Source organism: Phyllobates terribilis, unplaced genomic scaffold (genome assembly GCF_046119375.1).
Source record: "Phyllobates terribilis strain yellow unplaced genomic scaffold, ASM4611937v1 Scaffold_7__3_contigs__length_470593459, whole genome shotgun sequence".
NCBI classification, from domain to species: Eukaryota; Metazoa; Chordata; class Amphibia; order Anura; family Dendrobatidae; genus Phyllobates; species Phyllobates terribilis.
Window position 1 is genome coordinate 362,961,484 of NW_027362767.1, and position 16,732 is coordinate 362,978,215.

The 16,732-nt window shown below is 45.7% G+C and overlaps 1 protein-coding gene across 4 annotated transcripts in view; it reads right to left on the reverse strand.

Moving 5' to 3' along the window:
- Window positions 1-16,732, reverse strand: part of DOCK11 (dedicator of cytokinesis 11) — a 333,016-nt gene that overhangs the window by 26,691 nt on the left and 289,593 nt on the right. For all 4 annotated transcript variants that reach the window (XM_073641338.1, XM_073641340.1, XM_073641339.1 and 1 more), the window contains one exon: window positions 394-540. In XM_073641338.1, coding sequence (XP_073497439.1) covers window positions 394-540 — 147 coding nt within the window. The remainder of the gene's footprint in view (window positions 1-393; window positions 541-16,732) is intronic.

A 16,732-nucleotide genomic window follows, 5' to 3' on the forward strand; every position in this document is an offset into this window, starting at 1 on the left:
CTTTCCTTGTTTACAGGCTGCTGTGGAGACATCACGACTACACACATCACCGCTGCAGCCAATCACTGAGTTCTACTGACATAGATGACACAAGTCGCTGTGGTCAGTGGTTGGCTGCAGCGCTGATGTGCGCTACAGTTGTGACTGTTGCAGACTGTAAACAAAGAGCAGCTGAGAGGCTGGGAATGGGGAGTACAGGTATATTTATTGTATACCTATACACACCTTTTACTCCCAACAAAATGTTATTTTGTAAAACCTCTTTAATATGTTTATTGAATCAAGGTCTATAATTCATTATTTTAATCAAAGATTTTTTTCTATTCATTAAGTTGCTTACATTTTGCAATGAATAGATGCAAAATAAAAATCCAGATCGCAAACTGAACATACCTTGTTGGAATCCTGGATCATTTTCACATTATCTGTGCCAAATTTTTCACCATACAGATTTAGTAGCCGCAAGGATATCTCAGAAAGCCCTGTTAGCTTTGGCTCTTTATAAATATATTCCTTGCCATCTTCTTCTTCAAAGAAACCCTGAAGAAATACAGAAGTAATGGGAATAAAGACCCTTTTACACGGATGATATGTAAATCTCTCCATTGTATTTTCACTGTTTTTTGTTCCTCTTCTGGTTTTAGGTCCCCTGCACATTAGATGGCCGTGGCCCGGTGACCATCTCGGGCGTTACTCTCATACACAAGAGCAATCGCAAAACATCTGGTTGTGGCTCATCTCCGAGATAACAAAAGGATCTGCAGTTAAAAAACCCTCCGTCACATACAATAGGCCTGACAGGCACATCTCTTTTATTTGGCGGGAGTTTTGAAATGTTTGTATTTCAGAGTTATTAGTTTTATGTTAAGTAAATGGGGTTTTTTTTGCACCTGATTATGTGTAGTCTCTTTTATTACATCCCTATGAAGGTCACTGATCACTTTTAGAGCACTGAAATTGCAAACATTAGATTTTATAGGTATTTTTCTAGCCTGCGCCTGACAGTCACATTGTATGTGAACTCGTTAGAACCGATATTGTATGTGACGGAGGGTTAAAAATCGCACATGCTGGATCCTTAATTCCCCAACAGTATAAGGGCCCTCATATACACTTGACTGTCAGCCGAACCTGGCAACATCGGTGGGTTCAGCCAAAATTAGTCATATGTGTATGGAGGGCTTAGAAATATTGATACCAGCGAATGGCAGGGGAGATGTTGGGGATACAGGTTTGTGTAGGGTGTTTCTATCCAGCCTTGTCTTGTTCTCCAGAACTGCAATACAACTTCCTTAATAGGTAATCTGTCAGAACGATCTAACTCTCCAAAACTCTTCATATGGTCATGTTGCTCTATGAACGATAATGTCCTCCACACCTTTACTTATGCTATCTGTTGATCCCTGACTGGAAAAAAAATTATGTTTTAATTCAAATGAGGCTTATGTTCTCTGGGCGTATTGAAGCACTTCCCAAACCTCTGCCACACCGGCTCTATTTCCCAACTTCCTCTGTTTGACTGACAGTTCAGTGGATTGACTACACAACCACTTAGCTGTCAGCCAAGCAGAGTAAGTGGTGTTCTGGGTGGAGAATAAAACTGAAGAGGCAGAGTCGTCCGTTTTAAGAGGCTAAATAATCGCTTTTAACATATCCACCTTCTAAATAAGTTGTGCAAAGTTATCTCTTTCTATATATATAAAGCAAAACTGAAAGGCAAGCTGAAGAAGGTTACCTATGATAATAACATTTGTGTGATCTGTAGGAATTGTTCTGATCCTGTAGAGAGAGAAATTACTGAAAACCTAAGGAAAAGCATGTCAAACAGACATGATCCACAGCTTTCACACACAGGAAGGAGAAGAATCTGGGATAACGTCAAAAGTAGCAGCTGCGGTGTAAATGCAATGTGTATGGTTCGGTATAAACAGGAACAGCTGTGATGCCAGATGAGCGAAAACTCTTTCAAAGAATAAGCAGGATATGTGTAAGCACACGGAGAGTACACTGTGATACTGAGAAATACACAGCAGCGACTGTGATAAAATACTGCAAATCGCATTTGTGGTCACAAATATAAAATCAGCTGCTCCGCTGACAAAGGATGAACCAGGGAAAAATAACAAAAATGAGCATATACCCATTACACTTTGCATGTATACCACCTTATAGTCCAGCTCAGTTTTTTGGTTTTGACATAGGATGAAGCAATATTGGTAACAGTAATCTTAATTATCAGTTCCAAGAGGGCGACCACAAACCTCAAAATACCACAAAATATTTCCTTTAGCACAACATCTGGATACACTGTACATCCAACAACCGGACACAAAAAGGGTTTGCACATCAATGTTTGTGTCCATATTTCACATTGTGGCATCATTTATGCCAGTACAAATGAATTGCCTACTTCTGATATTGTGCAGGTCAACTACTAACCAAAATAAAGAAACAACACAGGATGTCCAGCAGCTAGGACCCTTAGGAATTCCCCTATGTCAGTCCATATTTTAACAAACATCATGTAACTGTATATGCCTACTATAAAGCACTATATTGATACGTAATGTTCTGTGTGATAAATTTGTATGTTTTATTGTAAATGGAATATGTAGTAGGCTATGAGTGTTTTGTTTTATACATTTGCTTACTTCATCTAGTTGTGCAATTTTTCGACTTTTCATTGTGGAAATCCAGTCTAGATTTTAGAGGAAGTCCGGAATAACTGAGGTAATAGCTAGGGCTTGTTATATAACAAATGAAGATGAGGAAGGAGCAAAAATAGCTTTAAAACTGCAATGTGAAAGCACTTTGCAATGTTCTGCCTCCCTGACTCTATTCCCCTCCTAGCCCCAACTTCATCTGCTTGACTGACGCAAGTGGTTTCAATCAAAACCACTGGGATATTGCCTTATTAGAATATGCAATTTTAATTTTAAAGGGGTTGTCCAGAACTTACAAATTAATGACCTATGAATAGAATAGGTCATCAATACAAGATCAGTGTGGGTCTGACACGACACCCAGCAGCCCCACTAATCAGTAGAAATCTGCTTTGGCAGCAGATGGATATAAGCCATGCATTGGATAGAACACAGCTTATCGGCCGCTGCAGAGTTATACAGTTTATCTCCTATTCAAGTGAGTGGGAGATAAACTGCAGTAATTGGCAGAAGCCACTAGATATGGTGTTACTGTAACATACCTGGCGGCGTCCTTGCATGGTGGTCCATCTCCCACTGTGCAAGAGGGCGCACTTGATCTCCTGTCCAGAATGTCTCTCTGGCTTCCCTCCATGCTGTCTGTTTGTGTCTGTTTCTGCTGCTTAAGGGCGGCGCCCGATCACTTCCTGCCTTTTGTACCTGCTGTGGGTCACACCCCTTGTGCGTCCTCAGCCTATTGCTGTCTGTCACTTGGTATATAGCTCAGCAGCTCCCTTCTATCCCTGCCTGAGCATAGTGTTTCCTTCAGTGTGTGCTTGCACTCTGAAGGTGCCAGGTCCCGTTCTTTGTTTCCTTGTCTGCCTTTCCTGGAGGCTGTATTTCCAGGCCTGTCTGAACTGAGTCCTGTATGTCTTCTGCTTTGCGGTATCAGCTCCCGTGTCTGAACTGAGTCCTGTATGTCTCCTGCTTTGCGGTATCAGCTCCCGTGTCTGAACTGAGTCCTGTATGTCTCCTGCTTTTCGGTATTAGTTCCCGTGTCTGAACTGAGTCCTTTCTGTGTTCTCTTGTCTGTCCTGTCTGAACACGCTCCTAGCCTGTTCCTCCTGCCTTCTAGGGGCCGATTACCTAGACCCGTTCCTGTATCTTGTCTGACCTGTCTGAACACGCTCCTAGCCTGTTCCTCTCGCCTTCTAGTGGCCGATTTCCTAGACCCGCTCCTGTGTCTGGTCTGTCCTGTCTGAACACGCTCCTTGCCTGTTCGCTCCGCCTTCTAGTGGCCGATTTCCTAGACCCGCTCCTGTGTCTGGTCTGTCCTGTCTGAACACGCTCCTTGCCTGTTCGTTCCGCCTCTCTGGGGGCCGTATTCCCAGACCCGCTCCTGTATCCCTCTGCAGTGTCGGTCTCCTCCGTACACTCAGTTCCAGTCTGAACTCTCTCCTGTCCTTTACCTGTTTTGCCTCTATGTCCGTTCCCTTCCTTTTTCTGCAGAGTCTGAACTCGTACCTAACTCCTGCTTGTTGTCTCTGCAAGTACTGTGTGAGTATCTGGCTCTGTCTTTCCCTTCCTGTCTGTTCCGTGTGAACAGAGCCCTGTCCTCCCTGCTCAGCCTTGTCTGCACTCTAGCTGTGCTTGCCTGTAACCCTCTGCCTGTATTGTTCCTTAGTCCCGGTGTGTACTGGGTCCTATCCCGCCTGTGTTCCTACCTGCTAGTGCCTCCCTGTCTGCACTCTAGCTGTGCTTGCCTTTACCCCCCTGCCTGCATACCCGCCTGCCTGCATACCAGTCGTGCCTGCCTATACCCACCAGTCTGTGTGCCAGCCTACCAGCCTGTTCCTGTATTCCCCTGTGTGGGTCAACAGCCGTGTCCGGGGTCTGTCCTGGAGTAGCACCTGGTCCCTCTGCTCGGTTCCTCCTTGGTGCACTGGCGTCGTATGCCGTCGTGCGACCCTGGTCGGATCGGGTGAATACCTAGTCACGCCCCTCCAGGCATTCACTCTCCGGCACGGTCCAGTGGAATCACTACCAATCACACGCACACGCCGCTTAGCCCGGGCGTGTGCATAACAGCATGCTCAGGCCATGGTTCCCGTTGAGCCCCACGGCCTTCGCTCTTTGAGAAGTTTTTCCAGCGAATACATGCATTAAAATAAATAAATAAATTTTTTCCCCCCTTTAGCTGAGTTCCAGGCGAATTACGCACCCGTCCAGATGGATCTATCAGCTCTCGTTCCTGCGGATCCGCCACGTTACTATGGGGATCCAAGACAGTGTCGTGCATTTGTGGAGCAATGCATGCTACACTTTAAGGCCTACCCTCTCTATTTTCCTTCCGATTGGGCTAAAGTGGCCTTTATGATTGACTACCTAGCGGGTGATGCCTTGAAATGGGTCACCCCCCTATGGGAAGCATGGGATCCTGTCATCCTTGACCTGCAGGCCTTCCTGGTGGCCTTTCGTATGGTCTTCGAGGACCCTAACTCTGAAGCCCCTGCTGAAGCTTCACTTCCCAATATCCCGGAGCAGCCCCGACGGGTAATGTGTGTGGGTAGCGCAATAGTCCTCCAGCCCAATGAGACTACTGCCCACCCAGAATCCTCACAGGGTGACTACGCTTTCCGGAATACTTCTCTCAACCTCAAGAGGCAGTCCAGACGTGCTAGACTTAGAGGCAAGCCGTCACGCCAGGGTCTGTCCTCCCTGAGACCTCCTGACCCCAACCTTGAAGTCCCTACTGAAGCTTCATCTCCCTGTATCCCGGAGAAACCCCAATGGGTAATGTGCGTGGGTAGTGCACCAGTTCTCCTGGCTGAAGAGACTTCTGCCCATCCAGACTCCACACAGGAGAACTTCCTGCACCCGGCATCAGATGCTTCTCTCTCTTTAACCGGTGTGCATGTCCAAGGATGCTCCAAAGCTGTGGTTACCTCAGAGTCTGTGCACCTCTACTACCTGGCGGAGGATCCCCTGTTGCCTCCTGAACCCTCCGGGATACCACTCGATGACAAATGGAGAGAGACTTCTCTACACCCGGTACACAATACTTTGTCCGCTTCGTCCTGTGAGCCTGACAATGGGTACCCCAAAGTGGTAGTTACCTCCGAGTCTCTACACCCCTCCGACCAGGCGGAGGATCTCCAGTTGTCTCCTGAACCCTTCGGGGTGCTACCTGGTAGCGAAAGGACAGAGACTCTCCTATACTCTGTACCTGATACCTCGCTCGCTTCGTCCAGTGAGTCCAACCTAGTGTACTCCGAAGCAGAGGTTACTCCTGAGTCTCTACACCCCTCCGACCAGGCGGAGGACCTCCAGTTGTGTTCAGAATCCTTCGGGGTGCCACCTGGTGGTGAATGGACAGAGACTTTCCTATACTCTGTACCTGATACCTCGCTCGCTTCGTCCAGTGAGTCCAACCTAGTGTACTCCGAAGCAGAGGTTACTCCTGAGTCTCTACACCCCTCCGACCAGGCGGAGGACCTCCAGTTGTGTTCAGAATCCTTCGGGGTGCCACCTGGTGGTGAATGGACAGAGACTTTCCTATATCCTGTACCTGATACCTCGCTCGCTTCGTCCAGTGAGTCCGACCTAGTGTACTCCGAAGCAGAGGTTACTCCCGAGTCTCTACACCCCTCCGACCAGGTGGAGGACCTCCAGTTGTGTTCAGAACCCTTCGGGGTGCCACCTGGTGGTGAATGGACAGAGACTTTCCTATACTCGGTACCCGATACCTCGCCTGCTTCCTCCAGTGAGTCCGACCTAGTGTACTCTGAAGCAGTTGTTTTCTCTGAGCCTCTGCACTCTTCTGACCCGGCGGAGGACCTCCAGTTGTTTCCTGAATCCTCCGGGATACCACCAGATAACAAAGAGACAGTGACTTTTCCTCATTATGTACCTGATAACCCGTCTATTTTTTCCTGTGAGCTTGACAAGATGTACCTCGAAGCAGAGATTACCCTCAAGTCTCTGTCCCCCTCCAACCCAGTGAACGACTGGTCCTCGAATTCCCTGCGGAAGATTCTGGCAGGCCTGAAGAAGAGGGGGCGTAAGGGGGGAGGTACTGTAACATACCTGGCGGCGTCCTTGCATGGTGGTCCATCTCCCACTGTGCAAGAGGGCGCACTTGATCTCCTGTCCAGAATGTCTCTCTGGCTTCCCTCCATGCTGTCTGTTTGTGTCTGTTTCTGCTGCTTAAGGGCGGCGCCCGATCACTTCCTGCCTTTTGTACCTGCTGTGGGTCACACCCCTTGTGCGTCCTCAGCCTATTGCTGTCTGTCACTTGGTATATAGCTCAGCAGCTCCCTTCTATCCCTGCCTGAGCATAGTGTTTCCTTCAGTGTGTGCTTGCACTCTGAAGGTGCCAGGTCCCGTTCTTTGTTTCCTTGTCTGCCTTTCCTGGAGGCTGTATTTCCAGGCCTGTCTGAACTGAGTCCTGTATGTCTTCTGCTTTGCGGTATCAGCTCCCGTGTCTGAACTGAGTCCTGTATGTCTTCTGCTTTGCGGTATCAGCTCCCGTGTCTGAACTGAGTCCTGTATGTCTCCTGCTTTGCGGTATCAGCTCCCGTGTCTGAACTGAGTCCTGTATGTCTCCTGCTTTTCGGTATTAGTTCCCGTGTCTGAACTGAGTCCTTTCTGTGTTCTCTTGTCTGTCCTGTCTGAACACGCTCCTAGCCTGTTCCTCCTGCCTTCTAGGGGCCGATTACCTAGACCCGTTCCTGTATCTTGTCTGACCTGTCTGAACACGCTCCTAGCCTGTTCCTCTCGCCTTCTAGTGGCCGATTTCCTAGACCCGCTCCTGTGTCTGGTCTGTCCTGTCTGAACACGCTCCTTGCCTGTTCGCTCCGCCTTCTAGTGGCCGATTTCCTAGACCCGCTCCTGTGTCTGGTCTGTCCTGTCTGAACACGCTCCTTGCCTGTTCGTTCCGCCTCTCTGGGGGCCGTATTCCCAGACCCGCTCCTGTATCCCTCTGCAGTGTCGGTCTCCTCCGTACACTCAGTTCCAGTCTGAACTCTCTCCTGTCCTTTACCTGTTTTGCCTCTATGTCCGTTCCCTTCCTTTTTCTGCAGAGTCTGAACTCGTACCTAACTCCTGCTTGTTGTCTCTGCAAGTACTGTGTGAGTATCTGGCTCTGTCTTTCCCTTCCTGTCTGTTCCGTGTGAACAGAGCCCTGTCCTCCCTGCTCAGCCTTGTCTGCACTCTAGCTGTGCTTGCCTGTAACCCTCTGCCTGTATTGTTCCTTAGTCCCGGTGTGTACTGGGTCCTATCCCGCCTGTGTTCCTACCTGCTAGTGCCTCCCTGTCTGCACTCTAGCTGTGCTTGCCTTTACCCCCCTGCCTGCATACCCGCCTGCCTGCATACCAGTCGTGCCTGCCTATACCCACCAGTCTGTGTGCCAGCCTACCAGCCTGTTCCTGTATTCCCCTGTGTGGGTCAACAGCCGTGTCCGGGGTCTGTCCTGGAGTAGCACCTGGTCCCTCTGCTCGGTTCCTCCTTGGTGCACTGGCGTCGTATGCCGTCGTGCGACCCTGGTCGGATCGGGTGAATACCTAGTCACGCCCCTCCAGGCATTCACTCTCCGGCACGGTCCAGTGGAATCACTACCAATCACACGCACACGCCGCTTAGCCCGGGCGTGTGCATAACAGTTACTATGTTCTGGCCAGTTCTTTGCCTATATCAGAGCAGATTTCAGCTGCTCAGTGGGAACTCTACCTGTCAGACCCCCTCTGATCTCTTGTATTAAAGGCTATGTACACCTTCTTACACATTTTTTTTATTTGCTTTTTAATTGCAAAGGTAAACAACAATTAAAAATGCCCTACCATTTTGTTGCAGAGTATCTGTAACTCTTTTATCTAGCTGCCCACTTTTGCAAAAATGTTACAAATTAGTCATAAGTCCTGGTTCTAACAACTCTCTTTTGCTCTCCTCCCTTTTCTTAGAGTTTGAGATCGCAGAATAGAAGTCGAAGGGTTACACACAGATTTTAACATCATGGAAACGGGAGAAAGTTATCTCAGATTATTTTGGTGCTATATAAACTACAAAAAATAGATGTGTTCAACAGCAGACAACAGTAACACTAAGCCAAGTAGGATGTAACACTAATGCCGGTGCCCCTGCATGGTTCCCCTTCCCCCTCCATGCAGTGACGCTGTCATAATCATTGCCTTGGTCGTGCAGGAGTCCCGGGTCTTCCTGCTTCCTATGCACGCTGAACAAGCTTCCCGGCTGCGTGCCTAGTGCGCGCTCCCCTGTTTTTAACCCCTTTCTGACATGGTCAGTAATAGTACATCCCTGTGCCTTGGGCCTATTGGGCCAGGGACATACGTACTATTACTGCATAATGGGATTGCGCCCGCACACAAGCGGTGAGATCGCCGCCGGGTGTCAGCTGTGACAATGTGCTAGGAGCGGTCCCGCCCCGCTCCCTGCACATTAACCCCCGAAATGCTGCGATCGAAACATTCCGGGAGCAATGGGAGGTAAGCGCCGATACTTGCCTCCTCTCCGGCGTCCCGCGCTGTCTGAGCCAGGTCCTGGCGGTTGTCATGGTGACCCAGATGTCGTCATGACGACATCCGGGTCACCAGAAAGGACGAAGTTACTTTGATCATGCGCAGTGCACGATCAAATTAACTTCTCCCTGTGCAGCGCTGACAGGCTGTATAGCACAGGGATGCTGCTGCATCCCTATGCTATACAGCCGATCAGACTGCAAAAAGTAAAAGTCCCTTAGTGGGACAATGTGTAAAAGTAAGAAAAGTGTCAGAAAGTGAAAAAAAAAATTGTAAAAATATTAAATAAATAAATAAAAAATCCAAAAAAATAAAAATATACTGCACCCATACAGAAATATTATTATGAAAAAAAAACAATAAAATACATAGATCTGGTATTGCCGCTTCCGGAATGACTTGACCTATAAAACTGTCCCACTAGATGACCACTTTAGTGAACACGGTAAAAAATAAAAAACGAAGCAAAAAATGATGCTTTATCATCATACCGCCAAACAAAAAATGGAATAAAACGCGATCAAAAAGATGAATGTAAATAAAAATGGTACCGCTGAAAATGTCATCTTGTCCTGCAAAAAAACAAGCCACCATACAGCTCCATCAGTCAAAAAATAAAAGTTATAGCTCACAGAATAAAGCGATACAAAAAAAATATTTTTTCTATAAAATACTTTTTATTGTGTAAAAGCGCCAAAACATAAAAAAATATATAAATGTGGTACCACTGTAAACGTCCTGACCCAAAGAATAAAGCTGCCTTATGAATTTTACCACATGCGGAACGGCATAAAAAAAAACAACTATTCCTGAATTGTTGTTTTTTGCTTATTCTGCCTCCCAAAAATAGGAATAGAAAGCGATCAAAAAATGTCACATGCCTGAAAATGGTACCAATAAAAACGTCGGCCAAAATATGGAAAAATTATAGCTCTCAAATATGGCGATGCAAAAATTAGTCTTTGCAAAAAAAATGTTTTTTTTAGTGTGTGACAGCTGTCAATCATAAAAACTCTATATCAATCTGGTATTGCTGTAATCGCGCCGACCCGAAGAATAAAGTCATTTAATCACTTATACTGCACAAGGAATGGCGTAAAAAATAAACTCTAGTGTTAGGGTTGTGTTAAGGTTAGGGTTGTGCTAGGGTTGGGGTTGGGGTTGGGCTAGGGTTTGTATTTTTTCAAAAGTAAAGAAAAAAAAAAATGACGACGATATGGCGACTAGTGTTCAGCACAAGTGCTCGCTACTTGAGTTTGCATCGGGTGTTTGGGTATGCACCGAGTATCGCAGGTACTCGAGTCTCTGCCTCATATGTTTTGCAGCTGTTATACAGCCAAAAAAACCTCACGGGGATTACCTGCCATGCTTGAGCAATCCCCACGTTTTTTTTTTCTAACAACCGTGAAACATGCGGGCGAGGACTCGAGCATGTCACTTGGGCAACCCGCGATACTTGGTTCATACCTGAGTACCCGATGCAAACTCAAGTAGTGAGCACTTGCGCTCAAGACTAATGACAATATTCAATATGATGACCTAATGCTATCAACTTCTGTGTCGTACCTCTGGGTTCAAAATGTTCACTATACCCCTTGATAAAATCCTTGAGGGGTGTAGTCTCCAAAATGAAAATGGTGTCACTTGTGGGGGTTTTCCACTGTTTAGGCACATCAGGGGCTCCCAAAACGCAACATGGCGTCCGCTAATTATTCAAGCAAATTTTGCACTCAAAAAGTCAAATGGCGCTCCTTCCCTTCCGAACTCTGCAGTGCGCCCAAACAGTGGTTTTCCCCCACATATGGGGTATCGGCTTACTCAGGAGAAATTGAACAACACATTTTGGGGTCCATTTTTTCCTGATACCCTTGCGAAAATAAAAAAACGGGTCTAAAATAACATTTTTGTGAAAAAAAGTTAAATGTTAATTTTTTTCTTCCACATTCCAAAAATCCCTGTGAAGCACCTGAAGGGTTAATAAACTTCTTGAATGTGGTTTTGAGCACCTTGAGGGGTGCAGTTTTTAGAATGGTGTCACTTTTGGGTATTTTCTGTCATAAAGGCCCCTCAAAGTTACTTCAAATGTGATGAGATAGCAAAAAAAAATGGTTTTGTAAATTTTGTTGGAAAAATGAGAAATCGCTGGTCAACTTTTAACCCTTAGAACTTCCTAACGCAAAAAAAAATGTTGGTTCCAAAATTGTGCTGATGTAAAGTAGACTTGTGGAAAATGTTATTTATTATTTTGTGTGACGTATCTCTCTGATTTAAGGGCATGAAAATTCAAATTTTGAAAATTGCGAAATTTTGTACATTTTCGACAAATTTCCGATTTTTTGACAAACGCGAGACATAACGAAGAAATGTTACCTCTATCATGAAGTACAATATGTCACGAAAAAACAATCTCAGAATTAGTACGATTCATTGAAGCATTCCAGAGTTATTACCTCATAAAGTGATAGTGGTCAGAATTGTAAAAATTGGCCCGGTCATTAAAGTGCAAACCACCCTCGGGGGTAAAGGGGTTAAAGGGGCAGAGCGCATACTGTGAAAATGCCCCCAGCCAATAGCTGGGAGGCATCTTGTTTAAAAGGCACCCTCCCCAGCAGGGAGGTGCCTGAGCAACCCCTGTAGCTTCCCTACAACTCTTGTGTGCAGGGTTGTGGAGTTGGAGTCGGTGTCCATTTTGGTGGAGTCGGAGTTGGTATAAAATGGACTGACTCCGACTCCTAAAATATATCATAAATTGGGTTCATTAGTACAATGCATTATGTGGTGTAAATGTTTTCATGAGAATTTGGGAAAGTTGTGAAATGTCCTATAAATGTCTGTTCTGTTCCTGATCGAAGGATCTAGGCTTTTAGTTGAGATGAATCTGTGCTGCCCTTTATGTACATGCTCAGTTGTGAGACCGTGCTGTGGAGTCGGAGTCGTGGAGTCGGAAGTCAGGGAAATTGAGGAGTCGGTGGTTTGGCTTACCGACTCCACAGCCCTGCTTGTGTGTGCAACTATATGTTGACAGGTCCCCTGTCCTAATCTATTGTAGTTAGTTTGTTATCCTGATTCTGCTACCATAATTCCTGGATAGTTTGTATGTTACCCTGAAGCCACTCCGGCTGTACTTGAATCCTGAAGCTGCTCCGGAGGTACCTGAACTCTGTAGCCAAACCAGCGGACCCTGAACCTAAAGTCGTTCTGGCGGTACATGAATCCTGAAGCCGCACCTGTCTGAACAGGCTCCGGATCCAGCCTTGCCTGTGACTCCGAATTCAGTCGTGTCTGCCTAGAAGTGGTACCTGGTGGCTACCTGCAGCTCAAACCAGACTCCACCATCAGGAGCTCCAGTGAAAACCAAATAGCCGCTTAGCTATGCCCCTCCTAGGTAAGCCTGGCCCCTTAGCACAGTGGGTCCACGAACCACGTGCGCCACCTGTGGGCATGACATAAGAGTACTAAAAATTGTTTTGATTATATCTGTAACTAATATTTCTATTGCTTTAATTATAATACCTTATGTTAGATCACACAGAATGTATTTAGGGTGTTTTTCTTTTAACTATCATGCTGTTTATGGGAACACTTGTGTCATTTGCATTGGCCACATCGTGTTATATCAGTACATCAAAGGTAAACATGCCATCATAAGGTCTTTGTTGCAAAAGAGGAAGGAAACGTAATACATAGATGCAAGTAAAACAAAAAAGCCACTCATAAAAAAGTGAGATTCAAAATAATGGGATTATGAGCTTAGAAAGTAAATATATACAGTAAGTTTCGGCTACAGTATTCCTGTAAAACATCAATTCAGAGCATGATCTGTCAGAAGCATGGAAGACATTTCAAATGCACAAACTGCATCTTACGAGGTGTTAAAAGAGTCAGTCTAGTGAAGAAGGGATTCATAAAGGTAAAATATTTGAAGCTGAATGATTTGACAACATCTGAAAACATAGTGAGTTACCTATATCTTATCCTAGATGTTAGATGTAGTGTTCACTGAGGCACTCGGATAACCCAGAGGCGTACCTAGGTGGGGGCAGCCAGGGCATGTGTCCCAGGCGCAGCTGGCAGGGGGGCGCAGTCAGGCCACCTAATGCGGTTGTCCAAAGTGTCTCCCCCAGCGGCTGCTTTCTGCCGCCCCCCACACTGGGATTCGGCCGTTCTCTGAGCCGGCTGTCAAACTTACAGCCAGCTCACAGAAGCTGCAGCGCGCTGGCTAACAGTGATCAATTGTACTCACATCTTCTAGACGCGAGTACAATTGAAGCTCTGACCTCCAGGTCAGAGCGACGCCAGCAGCATGATCAGCTTATGTGATCACACTGCTCAAGTCACTCGCCGACGCCCAGCACGAATTACATTGGTGGAAAGTGCTCTACGCTGGAGCTGAAGACACCGAAAATTAAAAGTAACAGGGGCCTGGGGGATATTTAATTTTGGAGGTGTTTACTGTGTGTGTGGGGCATATTTGCATTGTGGAGGGGTAAATACACTGTGGGGGGGATATTTACTGTCTGGGAGGGGGTATTTACTGTCTGTGTGGGGTATTTGCTGTGTAGGGGAGATTTAGTGTAACGGGGCTAGGGAGTATTTACTGTGTGGGGGAGAGTATTTACTGTTTTGGGATGACTTAGTGCAACAGAGCTGGGGGAGATTTACTGTGTGTGGGGGGCAGATTTATTGTAAGGGGCTGGAAGAGATTTTCTGTGTGTGGGGAAGATTTAGTCTAATGGATGTGGGGATGATTTGAGGACACCAGTTTGGGGAGCAAGGAAGGGACCAATGCAGACACAATATGGGGAGCAGGATAAATTTGGAGACACAATATGAGAAGCAGGGGTTAACATGGGGGCATGTATGGGGGGGGGGATCAGTGCAGTGACAGTATGAGGAGTCAGCGAGATGTGTGAGGAGGCAGGAGGCAGTACGGAAAGTGTTATGGAGAAACTGTCAGGAGACTACTGAGGGGAATAGTGTGAGGAGACAGTATGGGGGAAGAAAAGTGTGAGTGAGCACAGAATAGAGACTGAGTAGCATGGGGGGACAGAGTAAGGGTACAGTCAGGAGGGGAAAGTATGCCAAGGAGGGGGGAGTGTGGTGAGGGGGCACAGAATAGAGACTGGGCCCTATAGGGGGGACACAATGTGAGATGACAGTGTGAGGAGGGGGCCCAGTATGGAAAGGAGAAAGCAATGTGGAGAGCATGTACAGTAAGAGGGACAGTGTGGGGGCTCATATTTTGCGCAGATAATATAGTGAAGGTCAATTATTTATGCAGGGGCTCAGCGTAGAGTAGATATTTTTTATTCAGGAGCATTATAATGACACTGCTATCTTTAAGGGCATCGTGTGGGGATGTGCTGCAGATGAATGGAGAAGATGGAAGAATGCAGAGACGAGCTGTGGATAACAAAACTCATCATGGCATTTGGACAAGATGAAGAAGAAAAGAAAGAGAACAACTCCAGAGACAACGTCCTCTAACAGGTACCTAGATGTAAATGTTTTTTGTGATACTAATTCTCATACTTTTATTTATGTTAGGAGCACTAAAGTGGTTGTCCATGTTTGTGATGAGTATGCAGTCATTCTATGTGACTGCAGACTGCTGACTTCTCACAGTGCGCACTGCACACGGTCAGGATTCTCTGATGCCAGCGATTTTCATATATGCAGTCAGGTGCTGACTAGACATGTATGGCCTCACTCATTGAAAATGAATTGAGTGAGACTGGACACGTCTAGTCGTATTGTGGCCAGAAATATACAAATTGCATACTTGTGCAAGGGAGAATCCTAAAAGTGTGCAGTGCATGCCCTGTGAGCACTCAGAAGCCTTCAGTCACCTAATGTGACTGCAGGCTTTCATCTCAAACCTGGACAAGCCCTTTAATTATAAAATGAAGCCCTGTAGCATGCCAATCCTAACAGTGTGTAATATACTCACTGACAGGACTAAGTGTGCAAATCGCATATGTGCTGGTGGGGTGGGGTGGGGGGCACCAAACTGAATTCTTGCCCCGGATGCCAGAAAACCTAGATACACCTCTGCGATAACTTAAGTGAGGTTTTCTTGTCTTCCTATAATATCTAACCATATAAGGATAACATTAGGTTATAACCCATAAAACTAATTACAGATCGCAGACAACCAGATCACTGCATGCTATGGCAACTGCTCTATCGGTTATCTGCCCTAGCTTCATGTTACAGGGACTCTGTGCATTGTAGCTTGGCAGCTCTCTATAGGGCTTCCACAGATAGGTGTGTGCTAGTCACTATGTCTGACAAATTCCAGAAAGTGCCCTGGTTTTAATATTTTAACCCTTTGCAAGGATTTTGGGTTACATAAGGGTTCCTGAGTTGGGTCCAAGAAGAGACTGCTGGCCAATGGAGTGGGCTGGCAGAGAATGGCAGAACGCCGTGTCAAAATCAGATATTCAGGAACCAAATTGTCAAGCTAAAGAATAGGGTAAACACAACTGGAATCAATAACCAGGGCACTAAAAGAGAAACGTGTGAACCAGAGTAAGGGAACATATAACTTGCAACTAGAGGCAGGAATCTAAGTGTTTAAATAGTGTGAGTCCCGCCCAAGGTTCACAGATGAGTCTTAATTAGAAGATCAAGTTCTGAAATTAAGGATATAGAAATCATAAAAAGGAGGGTCAAAAACGCCACGCTTCTCCTGATCTGGAATAATGGATGAGTACCGTAATAAATATCACTTTGTATGATAAATGTCAAACTTACAATATTTGCATGTAAATTTGTCCTGATGAAGCAGTTGGTCTGCCCCTTAAACACGTTGACATTTTAAATAAAGAGACAATTTACTATGGAACTCATCCATTATTCCGGATCTGGAGAGGAGCGGCTTTTTATGATTACGATATCCTTGATACACTTTGGTCCGTAGATTGTATCTGGCAAAAAGGGTCGTCAGCAACAGGACCCCCAGCAAATATAATACGATCAGAGGTGTTGTGTCCATCACATAACAATCAAAGGTGAGGGTCAGCACAACAGAAGGGATATATATACACTGTGTAATAAGATGTGTCTAATCCACTAAGTGGCATGCACCTCTTATTGAATTAGGTACATCTTACTCCCTGGCGTGTACATCGTGAGTCTTAATAAATCAGGCTTTTAGTTTCCAAACAAGCCAGGCATTGGGAAAGTTTATTTTAGGCACCTGACACAGTGTATTATGTCATGGACATTGTGCCAGCATGTGTTTAATTTTTTTAAAAATTCTGTGGCAGCAGGGTTGAAAAGCAATGACTGACTTTCATTTGTTCATTTTCATAGATTTTTAATGTATTATTACTTTTGTCAGATTCAAGTTATTTCTGTGACTATTGTGGGTTTTTCTTTCATGAAACGAGGGGTACCAACAATTTTGACCACGTGTGTAATAGGTTAAATGCAACTTATGCTGCAAAAAAAAAAAAAACTACAATGAAAATGTTAAAAAAAAGTGCCATAAATATGTGACAAGTGTCATGGACCCCATACATGATAAAAAAAGGGAGTAATTGGCTGTTTCTG